We start from the raw sequence: 14070 nt of genomic DNA, 5'->3' as shown, positions 1-14070 counted from the left end.
ATGAGCAAGTAGTACTATTTATTCTCTATTGATCGGTATTAAAGTCATGTTTGAATCATCCTCTATTTCGTAGAAATATTCGAACAAAATACTTTTTCATCACTCCTGCATCGTAGATTTCCCATTTTCTTTGAAAGCTGACCCCGAGCATGCTAAAAGTGTCGTACCGTTCTAGCGATGCCTTCTTTGACGGTCATAAATCAGCTGGTGTGCAGTGGCATAGTTCTCGTCTACCCTCTCCCTTGGTGGTAGAGGGACAGCCTCCTTACCCCCTTACCCTCCTGACTGGTAGGTGTTAAAAGGCTAGCGCGTTTAGATTACAACCTACCATTTTTCGTGTGCGAGGACACTGGCGGCAACATGAGTTTCTCTCTCAAATCGAAAAAACTGTGCCTTTTATCACCACGAATCAATAAAGGTCTCCAGCTGAAAAGTATGGAGGTAAGATTTATTACAGTCGTTACTTATCATGGATATAACAAGATTTGAATCTCATCAGTAAGAGGTCTCTAAAATAGAAGTTATAAATTCTTTTATTTGTTATAATAACTTTTAATAATGTCAATGGTGAATGCCAATGATTGCGATGAAGTACAGCCCATGTTTATATATTACTACAGTGCTATATCGATGTTGTTGCAAAATGCTGAGCCACCTAATAGCAGTGAAGAATCAAGCGTGCAGAACGTTGAGCCACCTAATAGCGGTGAAGAATAGAGCTTGCAGAACGCTGAGCCCCCTAATAGCAGTGAAGAATCCAGAAGATACACATATTGTTGTTGTTGATTTTGAACCGATTTTTTGGCTTAAGCGAATGGAAGTGCAGCTTAAAAATGTTTACTCAAACAACATGTTACCTTGCAATATCAATAATGATGTTGAATATTGAATAGATGTTGAATAGTCGTTACACGGGTCATTGTGTATTCAGTCGAGCGAGCCTCGACCATATGAGAAGAAAAAGCCTCACAATTTTTCACCTCCCCCCCCCTTCAAAAGCCCCTACTGCGGTTTCACAGCTTCCCCTTCTGTCTCCATCCCCATGGAGATGGACACTTCGCTGTTGCTATGCTAGCGACAGCCAGTATCACTGTCATTATGAGTAAACTTTTGGTCTCTGTACTGTCTAATTTACTGTCTCTGTAGTTTGATAGATCTTGATTAACAGTAGAAGTTAAAATTTCGTCGCCTTTCTGTAACCTTCCCTTGATGTGCCTATATCAGGAAAAAAATAATAGTGTAGTGACAATACGTCTTTTGTTCAGAAATCTGTACTCTATGAATTAAATATCATGGAAATGATTTAGGTATTGAATGTGATGCCTTTATATGGTGAAAATGAGCATAAATCTGTGTGAAATCAGTCTATTTGGCTTGAAGTATAAGCTAATATTACAGTGCGAGACACCGACATAACTTGGACGAGGGGGAGAGAGGATGAGTGTCACATGAGGTGGGTGAGGAGGGGTATCTTCCCCACCCAGACCCTCTTTGTGGGCTGCCTAACGGACTACAAACATCGAGGCACTTCATGCCAATACCGCTGTCCTTACGAGGAAACTATTGATCTGAATGACAGTCTTTGTAGTTTGACATATCTTAATTACCGCTTAAAGTTAGAATTTCGGCGCGTTTCTGTAACCTTTTTTTTACGTGCCTATAGTATTGAAGCCTATCAAGAAAAAATAATTAATAATCCAGCGACAATTTATCTTTCGTGAAGAAATGTATACTATTTAAATTAAATATCACAGACTTTATTTCGGTATTGAATATGATGCATTTATGTACTGGGGATGCGAATACATGAACATGAAAGAATAAATTAATTAATTGAAAATTGAATTTATGTTTATATGTTTTTAAAGTCGCTCTGTATATAGCAAAAAATTTGCTGGTAGTATTCAAAGTTCATTGATGTCATGTGCACTGTTGTGAGGCTGTATTGTGGTGCAGCGATGCGGGCTCGCACGACACTCCTGTGACACCACGCGGGCCAGACGTAAGATAGTAGTCACGGCAGCGACCCCGGGCACGCTCGCTTTGGAGTTCTGGCGGTTCTCCATAGCCCCCTTAACTCGACATATTCAGGCCTAAAATTTTAGAAAAAACTCTTCAGTACTCAATGAAATGAAAGACATTGAGTAAATTGACTCGCTGAATATCATCTGTCGTTTCATTGACCAGAGGAACCACTTTGCTGCTGCGAGTTGATCACATTAAAACCATTTTTTAAAGAAAGTTTATAACAAACTACTTCCGAATTTACTGAAGAAGTCATTTGAATGTTAATTATATGGAGTACAACTAATACAGGGGATAGTATTGACTGTTCGAACCATTCTGTCCATACGATGCCTCAAGTTTGCACCTGCATCGTCTGCGATGCTCCAACGCCTGCATCAGCATCGTCATGCGGTGCCCCGACGCTACAAGACTGGTGATAGCTGAAGCCCTCATCATTAAGGATAAGTCTCCAGCTATCAATTTACCAACCACTGGATGTTGAAATTGTTATCAGCGCACTTCATTGAACTTCTTCATTCAGAGTTCAAGGTGGTTCTGAAGGAATTCGTCCCGTGCCCGTCTAAACGCCTTTGAGAACTCCATGTTGCCAGTATCTTTGAGACAGGTATCTTAGATACCACCATTTCGTTATTTTTATGATGCGGTTTTTTAATACTGCCATTTCTGTATTATTGTCATGCAGAAGAGACCTGTGAGGTGTCATCTGCCCGCACATCAGCTGTGGTCATGCCTTAGTTTCGCATCTTTGCTACTTTACATTCGCCTCAGCACGCCAATCTGCAAACTGCGTAATGAAGTTTTACAAAAATTTCAAAGAAAGCGAAAAAAAACTTATAGCAGCCATGAAAGAAAAGCCAAAACGGGTAGTTCACGGTCCCGGTAGTGCTGGCCACCCCTCCCCCGGTGCCACCTCATCTTCCCTTGCAGCTAACGGTACCCTCGCCTCTTCCCATACGCCCTCCCCCACCTCTTCACTCACTCCTAACCCAACACCTACTTCCAGCTTTACCCTTGCCCTCAGCCCTTCCAGTGCCCCAACTTCTGATCCTACCGATATTCCTTCTTCTCAATTAGGCCCATACACTCCGGCTACCGCACAAACCCATGAGAATGGCGACTTGGAAGATGGATTGCCATCATCCCTTCTAGATTTTCCAACCCTCTCAACACCACCGCCCTTACCATTCACCCAAGTTGCAGATGCACCCTCAAGTAGACCACCAGTAAAGAAAGGTGTTTGCTGGAAGTACCTGCAAAAGAAATGTGAACACGGAAAAAAGGGCGATGGCTGCAGATTTTCACATCCTAGACTGTGCCATAAATTCTGTACCTACGGAAGCGGGCACCCACGAGGGTGCAAAAAAGGAAGGGACTGCGCCTGTCTCTTATACACATCTAGATGTGTATAAGAGACAGGAGATCACTAGCAGAGCACAATTGACATAATTAGAGAGCACATGTAACATAATTAGAGGGCACATGTAACATAATTAGAGAGCACATGTAAAATAATTAGAGAGCACAATTGACATAATTAGAGAGCACATGTAACATAATTAGAGAGCACATGTAACATAACTAGAGAGCACAATTGACATAATTAAAGAGCACAATTGACATAACTAGAGAGCACAATTGACATAACTAGAGAGCACAATTGACATAACTAGAGNTGGAGTCGGTAGCAAGTGTGGGGTGATGTACCTGAAGTATTCATTATAGGCGGTGGTGTTGGAGTCGGTAGCAAGTGTGGGGTGATGTACCTGAAGTATTCATTATAGGCGGTGGTGTTGGAGTCGAGGTAGAGGAGGTAGGCGGCCAGCGACTGGACGTCGGGGAAATCGAAGACGTCGATGTAGGCGTCTTTTGGCGCCCCGGTCAACTCGTGGCCCAGGCCGTACGTCACCGGGATGACGTCATATCTTCCGGCGAGACAATATTTATGCATTTTTAACATGGCCTTGTCGTCTGCTGTAAAATCGTAACAAATAGAGACATAATAAAATTATATTTTATTTCATTTTTTTTTATTTATATTTTTTATAAAAAAATATTAAATTTTTATTTTTTTTCTCATTTCATTGTTTATATGAAATAAAATTGTTGATAAAATTTCATGTTGTATACATTGGAAAACTGAACACAAACGGAGACTATCAGAAATCGTGTGCATAATAATTTTCAGTTGAACTTCAGTACGAATTAATTGGAATAAAATTGAAAAATTTTCCCTATAAATGTGATTTAAAATACGCTGAAAATCGGGTAAATACGCTACGAGCAAATTCTAGGATTCATAATTTCTGAAAAAAAACTGTACGTCTATTTCTGAAAAAAACTGCATGGTCTATTCAAGGTTCTTGAAGGATTTCTAGAATTTGAAACAAGAACCAACACCAGGGGCCACGGCTATAAGCTAGAAAAACTGCGCTGCAACTTCTCCACGCGACAAAATTTCTTATCGCTTCGAATCACCGACATGTGGAACAGCCTCCCCGATGACATCGTTGGCGCTCCAAGTATGAACGCTTTCAAGAACAGACTAGATAAAGCTATGGAAAAATATATGTTCAGATTTGAAATGCCTATATATATATAGCACCATATCGAACCCGGTGGAAGTCTAGTTGCTACTTCAAACAATTGTCAGTGTTGAAAAGATCCGGTCAAATGACTCGATTTTAGATCTTCTGTGAACAATGCACGAAAAGGAAAAGAATCGGCGACAGGCCACAGCTGGCCTACGCTTCAGCTCCGAGATCACTATGTTATGATCACTATGTTAATACTCTTTCCGATTTGAGTTGATAATTGTAGGAATGATAATGAGTTTTCGATCCCCACTAGAAGTCTTAGGTTTCACCTATAATCATGTATCTCTCGATCACAGAATATTGTCACTATTCGTCCGTTCTCTTGGACTTCGGTATCTTATTTTTAAACGTGTCACTAAGAGTCGGTATTTTATACGCAACTCTGAGGCTATTCGCTCTGAGTAAGCAACGTTTTATTTGAGCGAAACAGCGAATGCCTTTATATAGGAGCCAAATGTCATATGTAAATTCAGGCATATTTTCATGGAAAACGAGCTAAATTTAATTATTACCGTAATAGGTTGAAGAATTTTTCTGTGACATAGTGATTGCAGAGGGAATTTTCTAAGGACAAGTAGAATTTGTACTCCTGCTCCACCATTTTATAGCATGCATCAGATTGAGATGGGCCGCACTGCAGCTTACCGCATTTGCCGTATATGTCGACTTGCACGCCGTGCTTCTGCAAGGACTGCGCCAACCTTTATAACAATATTACTCGTTATTATTTTCAAAAATGCCCACAGAATCATTTTCAAACCATCTAAACTTGCTATTTAGGCTTTAATATCAGAAAATGCGTATAATTGTTCCTAATCACTGAAATAATGTATTGACAAATCAAAACTTTTTTCTTTTTAATTCATAATTTGATTATTATCAAAAATCATAATCCAAGACCAATGCTGATCAAAATTATTGGTGATTTTACAAAATAATTGTAGCTGTTGAATTTTTTTGCCTCATCCGAATAAACTGTTCGCCGCGTTTATGTAAATCTTAATCTAGAGCTGTGCAACTTACTTCATTCTATTACTGGGAGTCGAATGGCAGTTGGACACAAACCAAGCAGCCATTCTTCGCTTGCTGCGTGGCCCGGTTACATCAGGATGGTGACGCGTTGGGTCGGCAGGTTTGGCTCTCAAGTGAACTGCACCGTTTCTGTTAAACACAAAATGCTAAGCTTCGAAAATGTTATACTGCCTCGTAGACCTTCAATATATACACAATTAAAATGCAAAAATGGGAATACCCATATTTGAGAGATAACTTCCCTTTACAAATTTTCCATTCAGCAGATCAAACTTATTTTCAATGATTATTTCAAAAGCCATCGGGTAACATGATGCTGGATTGGCGAAATGATGCTGAATTGTAAAATATTGCTTGGTTATTTTCATTGTTTAAGTAAAATAGCGCGGAGGTGCTCTTCAACATACGTCTTAACGATGTCCGAGTCTTTCCTGTACCCCATGGTGTAGTCGACCCGGCCTTCGAAGGCCTTCAGACCCTCACGGCCATAACGTATGGGGGCTTCGTAGGACTGTAGTACCATCTTGGCGTTCGGAAAACTGCAGAAATAGAATGAAATCTCGTTGATTAAGGTCTCTTGAAAGAGGCATAGACAATATGTAACTTTAATAAATATATAAAATCATTTAATTGATTGTGACAACTCACGATTTATGCAGTCTCCATTATTACAAAGTCTGATATCAACAAGTGACAAGAACGTTTTACAGCAATGTTGATGCGAATCACTGCTTTCTGATTTTTGCCCTTTAAAAAAATGCGAATAGTTATGCTAATAGATTGCTAATCAAATTTGTAAGTAGAAATTTGAATATTCAATTTTAAAAAGTTTCTGCAGCAAATGCTTCCTCACATTATTGTGTAGAATACTTATTGCATCCCGTAAGAAATGGACAACGGGTTCTATCGATTGAATGTAACGATGTTGTGAATGATTGCAAATTTTATCACGTTCGATTGAAAAAGTTTACAACAGTTAAAAACGATACTACGCCAAACATAATACGAGCTTAATTGACATTGAGCTATTGTATCAAAGGCGAATGATCTCTCGGGCAGTGAACAGCAGTTTTCTCTAAAGCAATGATTGTTTGCAACGCACATAACATTCATTAAAAAACGGAAAGTTCAGATTAGGTTATAGATCGCTCTTTAAATGGATCTGTTGTGGTTAACTGGAAAGATGCTCAAAATGTATTTAAATCACATTAAGAAGAAGACAAGAAAACGATGAAGATAAGTAAATCGTGGCCATTGTGACATGATAGTACGACTTGATTGAGATCACAGTCATCCAGTAAAACAGCTCTAAGCTAAGATGCTCCAAATGCGTTATATTATGTTCATAATTTTATTTTTTGTCGAACACGATAAGTCAATGCTGCAGTTTGATTCAATTTCAAATATTTTTTACCTTTTTCTGTCTGGTAGGGCTCTCAGTTGTCTTGAACCACGAATCCACCATGAATTCAAGATGATTGCGTCCACTTCTTCTGCAGTTACCAAAGTTTTGTTTGCTGTAATTTGACAATTGTTCACGGGACACCCCAGAAAGTAGTTGTGGTCTCCATATTTTGTTCTCTCTGGACGCCTCTGCATTCAGACAAAGCATCAAATTAATTCCACTCTCTACTTTCCATCCATCGTCTAAATGGGAATTCGATTCTAGTTTAAAATATTCAAAAATATTAGATTATTTATTAATATACAAGGCGTTTGGCGTACTCACATCTCCATTAAAAATGTCAATGATTCGTGGCATTATTCCTGTTTCTCCCTGCCGGTAGGATTTTTTCTCGAACTCATTGAGCTGTGAAATGGGATTAATGGTATATCTCTTCACTATCTCTTAGTTTTTTTTACTATATAATCTATTTTCACTCTAATGTACTATTCGGGAATAAGTTGAACTCACTTCCACCCACATCAAAATTGTTTTGATGTCAATATGAGATTCGTTCGTCGCAGGTCCGCCGTCTGATCTGTGTCCGTCGCCCCACCGGCTCTCCAACCGACGCTGGATGTAATCGAAGTCCAGCGAGTCCTTAGCTATGAAGTTGATCCTGCGTGATTATGGTAGGAAATTTGCTGATAATGCCATCGTTACCTCGGATCATAGACGGATGAGGAAATTTAATATTCGGGTATCTCTTATTAAAACTACCTTAATATTTGTTACGGTTGTATGTAGACTTATAAATATAAGGTTGATAGAAAATAAAATAACTTACACAAGGAAATTAATAGCGAAGAAAACGCCAGCAAACTCAACATATCGATATTGAAATCGCTTCGGAGTCCAGCTCCATCATCAGTTCGACAATCTAAAAAACGAAAACAATCATTTTAGAATTAAAAATTCTAAGTCAGACATTAAAACCTAAAGAGACATAAAACACAAAACAACCTTAAATCGAAAAATTGAATTGACTCAGGAGCTTGTTTTTTTAGTCAATTGTTGCGCAAGTGCTTGTTTTCGATTTAAGGTTGTTTTGTGTTTTATGTCTTTTTAGGTTTTAATGTACTTATAATTTTTAATTCTGAAATGATTGTTTTCGTTTTTTAGATTGTCGAACTGATGATGGAGCTGGACTCAGAAACGTTTCAATATCGACATTGTGAATTTGAATGGCGCTTTCTTTGCTTTTAAATTCCTTGTGAACTTGCGAGTTAAGCAGACTGATAAAATAAGTAAAATGAATTAGTGCTCTATGAATAAGTAAAATTTATGTGATTTAAATGAACGAACTTACTTCAATCGCAGAGCACAAGACTGCCCCAATGGATTGTCGGTCTTTTCGGCATCACAGTTGATGAATTTGCTGGAGAAAGACTCTTTCCGGATAGCCCAATCTTCGGCTGCTATTTTTGCAGTCAACGATTTGGGAATGTCAGGGTAAGCTAAGGCAATATTACTAGCAGCGTGGATTGTGACGTTACTATGAGTGGAAATAGTAGAGTTGCTTGATGAAGAAAACGAAACGTTGCCAGCGGCAAGAATTTTAGTATCACTTAAGGAAGCGATGACGAGTCGGCCAGAGAGCAAGGCTTCATCCATGTTAGAAACTTCACTGAGACCGGTTGTGCACACTCTGAATTGACTAGAAGCTTGAATTTGTACTGTATCAGAATAAAAATCCCCGAAAATGCCGTCAATAGAGATGTTCATTGCATTGCATGATGAAATAATAATATTCAACGCCGAGACGGAATATTTAAGAGAGGATTTGTAGGCCAGAAGATCCACGCATGAGGGATCATTGGTACCGTCCTTCTCATTGGGCTCATTTCGCTGAGAGTTTATGAAGAAAGATGGAAATAACAGTTGTTCTGTTTGAAGGCTGAGAAGGATGTAGAAAATTGAAGTCAAAACGACCACAAGAAACCCGCCGCGATACAGCCATTTCTGAAAGAGAAAAATTGGGTCAAGGAAAAACATTTGAACAGCTATTAAATATTTATTACGTTGTAAACTTAAATAACAGTTTGCAATGAAGAGCCATAGATTTAGGGGATAATTCTGACAGCATTAGATCGTTGTATCACCCTTTGTTAATTTATTAATGTTTTTGGGTTTATAATGCAGTGGGTTTGTGATCAAAAATAAAGAAAAAAGTTCCTCTATTCAGCCTCTTTGAAATCGTAGAAAAACGAAGTAATCATGATACGCAATAATTAATCAAACGGCACCGCCGCCATAGTGAAGGTTAGAGGAAAATTTCACCGTTCAAATTTCACTGTTAAAATTTCATGCGCAACCAAATACAAGTTGGGTCATTAAATCATTAAATAAGTAAATTTTGCGAGAAATTTCCGCAAAATAGGTGGAGGAAATTAAGTGACACCGTCAACATGGATTGAAACCCCGAAAATGCCGGTCTTTTTCCGGGTAATACTAAGCGACGTGGATATCGTATCTTGCCACCGCGAATGCGATGAAGTCATGATAATTATTTTTCCACACTATTTCAACGTCACAATACAATTAAAAAAAACGGGCAAAAATATTTTTCACTTGTGATACAGTTTTCAATAACGAATTTTTTTTTTCAAATTCAATATTCAAAATTGTAGTTGAAATTACAAAAAAGGTAAGAAAATGTCATTTGATCGAGTTACCCTATTCGCTAAGTTTAGACAAACGGGAAGTTGTCACCTGGATCGTTGAAAATACAATTTACAAATTTCACGATGCAAAATGTGATCCATGTGACTGACAAAAGAACAGAATTCACCTTATAGTGAGAGCAGTGTGGCATTTGCGATGTTCCCGTGCAAACCTGGGCGTGTGCTGATCTTCTAACTGCCGAGTCCGTGTTAACAATTTATAAACGTATTTAGCAAACTAATTCAAACGAATCGTGTAAAATTAAAGTTCAAAATGCCACATATTGTGCTCATAATTCGCTAATTTATTTTAATGTCGCTAATATATTATTTTTTTCCGTGGTTAGAGCAACGGATGAGGACCGTTGTCTCTTCTGCAACTTGCAACGCTCGACTGCATTCATATATCAGACGCAGACAGGAACACACTGCATAGATAAAGCATTCAATGACAGATAAATAATTGCATGTAGCGGGCAGCTGTGTGATGAACCTATCGATGCATGGGCGTCAGGTGTGCGAACATCGGCTGATTTTTTTACGAAATAAATATAAAACATTTAAGCGTCTGCACCCATGCAATATGGATGGGTTTTGGTCACCATTGGTATGGGGATGAGAAACAACCATGATATTGTCCTCCTGTATAGAAACAGTGCTGCTGGTTCTCCATCGTTTCTGCAAGAGGGACTGAAGTCCAGTGAATGAGTCTTTATGCCGAAAAAAGTAAGGCAATTTGAACTATAAAATTATTCAAACATTATTCTGAGCCCTGTCAAGATTAACTATCGATAGTAAACACATATGACTGCCTAGAGGAGTTGTAAGTTCCCGGTTTTGAATCTCAAAATTTTCCACAGGAAACGAGTTTTTTTTAATCGGGGTCAATTCTTGTGGTGCCAGCTGTACCTCCCTGCCTGACCTATGTCACGAGAAATAATAATGCCGGATCACCGAGGAAAGTGAAGGAACAAAATGGATAACACTTATGAAGAAAGGTTTCTAATAACAGAAGTCATATAACAGAAATATCCTTGCTTCCAGACAAATATAAATTATGATAACACATGACCTTATGACCTTATGATGAGTTTAGGACTTCTTAGTCCACGGTCACGCTGATGCTCCGCCTTCGTCGTCCTCCGTCTCCGAGTCATCGCTAGTCAGGTCACCCCGCCCTCAGGTCCCGGATGTAACGAGTCACGGATGTAACATCCAACCTATGAATTAATGAATGACATCAACCCGAAATTAAATACAATTTTGGGCTACTGATCATTATATTCGCATTTATTTTATTTCTAAAGTAATTAAGATAATACGAGGAAATGACAGGTTATCTCTGACTTGTTGCTGTTGACAGTAAAATTCGGGGTCCCCCCGGTTTTACCCCGCGCCACTACGCGTATTGATACTTGTATCTTTCAACTTTATACTCACAACCCAGGAAATCGCGGAATGGGGGGTAAAATGTTGCTTTTTCGGTCATAACTCGGCAACGCCATGAATTATTAGAAGGCTTGCTGGCCTTACATGACCTACTATTGACAGCATAGTAGTTCTACTCTAATTTGTTCAATACGTAAACACGTAACACCCGTAATCCATAAATGAAAGGATGAATAATTCGTGATAGGAAAACTCAATAATTTTAGAAAATCATATTGTAAATACCAAAATTAAATGTGTTTTCATCCCCCTGGTCTATAATAATAATTGTGTTGCGCCTAAATTTCCATACTACCTGGATCGGGAACGCAGCCGTGCACCACAAATTTTGCACACAAATAAGCCCTGAATCGAACGCCTTGGATCTTTCCGGACATCCACCAATCAGCCGTGAATGGAATCTGCTATCCGTAACCGATCATTGACAATTAATGTTGATTGTTTCTTTGTGTCTGTCTTTGTATCGTTCTACATCTAGATTGATGTACTATGCAAAATTAGGAAATGAATTTACTTCTTTGCGCCCTCTTTGTATTGTTTGAAGGGGAGATGTTACGTGTTTACGTATTGAACAAATTAGAGTAGAACTACTATGCTGTCAATAGTAGGTCATGTAAGGCCAGCAAGCCTTCTAATAATTCAGTTGTATACCAGATTCCACCAAATACAGTTCCCTAAACCTATGGTCTCGTCTCTGCTCATCTTCATCCTTATAGCTAGCCTGGACTTAGACATACGACTAGCAAACGTAACAACGGGTTTGTTGGACCATATCTGGTCAAACATGTATGTTTATTGAACGTAAGTCTTTTGTACGTAAGATGTACGTAAGTCTTTTATTCATATCAATAATTTAAACGAATGCCCCGGACATTGCAAATACATTTCCTTGTATTTATCTCACCAAAATGGAAAATCTATTTACAATGCAGATGAAAACATAACAGGTGATTGAAGGACATTATTGTCATTAAATTCAGAATGAGATACATATACAAAACCCTGTATATCAATTGGACCACTCGGCTTGCAGATAATTTGATAGCTTCTACTCAGAGCGACCATCAAGGCTAGAAGAGAGAACAGCGGCTATTAAGCCACAAATACGACTGTTATATAGCAATTAGGCATTTTTTTTACAAATTTTCAGAGCACTTCATGACAAACATGACAAGGCAAACATGACAAAATCAGAAAAATCAAACGTGACAAAATAAAAATAAATTAATCAGATTTTAGACGGTTGGTAACTTTCTTAAATCTACCCAATCTTAAATTTTCCCTAAACTTTCGCATGAAATACATTATTAATGACTAAAAAAATAAGAACATTTCTATCGTTTACTAGAGATAATTTTGATCTTTCATAATTTATCAGGCGAGGTTCAGTGGATCCGAGGCTAGTTGCCTGCGATGAAGTCACTTATGCGTCGGTTCTTATCCACGCTGATGCACTGGCCCTCGTTGACCCAGGCTGCGACGCTTGTATATGCACGTTCAGGTTCGATGCCTCGCACCAGAATTTCACACAACTGCATGGCGCCAGTGGAGAAATGGTCAAATTTAAAATATAAGGTATGTGAAGGCAATAGATGTAACTGACATAAGTATATTTTTAGGGTAAGCCTATTGAGATTAGAAACAGCATAAATATCCCCATGATTCCAGGAATTAGCACTTCATGCATTGAAAAGCCAATTCATGCTGTCAAATTTCCTCAATAAAGTGGTATGAGCTCAAAACCTACAACTCTTAGCGTAGAATTGGATAAATCAAATGCTGCCCTTGACATATGAGCATAAATTCTTACGGCGATGGACTGAAACATACATAATTATATCGAAGTTAATTACAAATTATTCTAAGTTTCTAATCTGTTCACTACCATTGCTACTTTTTTGAGCAAATATGTAGGTACAGAAATTTCTAACCTTGCAGAATCCGCTATTTTAATTTATTTTTCTCCCAGGTAGCTGCTCACTTCGTAAAACGGCTTCCACCTGCAGCGTCAGACCAAATATATGACAATAAAACATCGTTTCTTAGTGAAAAAAAATTAGACCCTTATAAACACTTCGTAATGAATGAAACACTTCGTGTTTAGCTAGATGAAGGCGTTACTGAACTGAAGGAATGAGTGACTGAACTTGCATTAAAATACAAACTGCATACATATTGTTCAGAAGTATTCATTATGGGCGGTGGTGTTGGAATCAGCAGTAAGTGTATGATGTATCCGAAGTATTCGTTATTGGCGATGGTGTTGGAGTCGGTAGCAAGTGTGGGGTGATATGTACCTGTAGTACTCATTATATAGGCGGTGGTGTTGGAGTCCGTGGCTAGTGTGGGGTGATGTACCTGCATGAAGTATTCGTTATAGGCGTTAAAGGCGGTAGTGTTGGAGTCAGTAGCAAGTGTGGGGTGATGTATCTGAAATATTCGTTATAGGCTGTGGTGTTGGAGTCGGTAGCAAGTGTGAATAGAATAGAAGTATCGGCACTGAAGAAATAGGCCCATGGCCTGTTGCCGATTCTTAAATTTTTCGTGACTTGATTCATAAGGGATCCGGCCTTTGGAACCCGATCTTTCCATAACTGACAATTGCTTGAGATAACTGCTGGACTTATTGCCTTGTCCAGCATATGGACTTATTGCCTTATTATTGGAAGTAGGACTTATTGCCTTGACTTCCCTACTAGACGTCGTCGGGATAGGACGAACGTGTCGCGGCCGGCTCTCAGTGAAGTAAACAGTTGACGATAATTTTTCTTTGATGACCAGTGGTTAATTAATTGTACAGACTGGGCCTGAGAGATGTAATCCAGTGTTTCGGCGGAAAATAAGGGAAGTCAGTGAAAAA

At 38.8% G+C, this 14070-nt stretch overlaps 1 protein-coding gene across 1 annotated transcript; it reads right to left on the bottom strand.

The window, feature by feature from the left end:
- Nucleotides 1-3694: 3694 nt before the first annotated feature.
- On the bottom strand, nucleotides 3695-8837 carry LOC108670850 (glycoprotein 3-alpha-L-fucosyltransferase A-like). Its single transcript, XM_018158340.2, has 7 exons — nucleotides 8408-8837; nucleotides 7570-7717; nucleotides 7069-7247; nucleotides 6062-6193; nucleotides 5646-5783; nucleotides 5135-5323; nucleotides 3695-3950 (listed from the first exon to the last, which is right to left on the bottom strand). Exons 1-7 carry the CDS (start codon nucleotides 8821-8823, stop codon nucleotides 3695-3697), a joined length of 1458 nt encoding a protein of 485 aa, XP_018013829.2. The 5' UTR covers nucleotides 8824-8837.
- Nucleotides 8838-14070: the final 5233 nt, after the last annotated feature.

This window comes from Hyalella azteca, unplaced genomic scaffold (genome assembly GCF_000764305.2).
Source record: "Hyalella azteca isolate HAZT.00-mixed unplaced genomic scaffold, Hazt_2.0.2 contig10919, whole genome shotgun sequence".
Classification (NCBI taxonomy): domain Eukaryota; kingdom Metazoa; phylum Arthropoda; class Malacostraca; order Amphipoda; family Hyalellidae; genus Hyalella; species Hyalella azteca.
The sequence above is the reverse complement of the archived record's forward strand: the minus strand, read 5'-3'. Positions and strand labels throughout refer to the sequence as shown.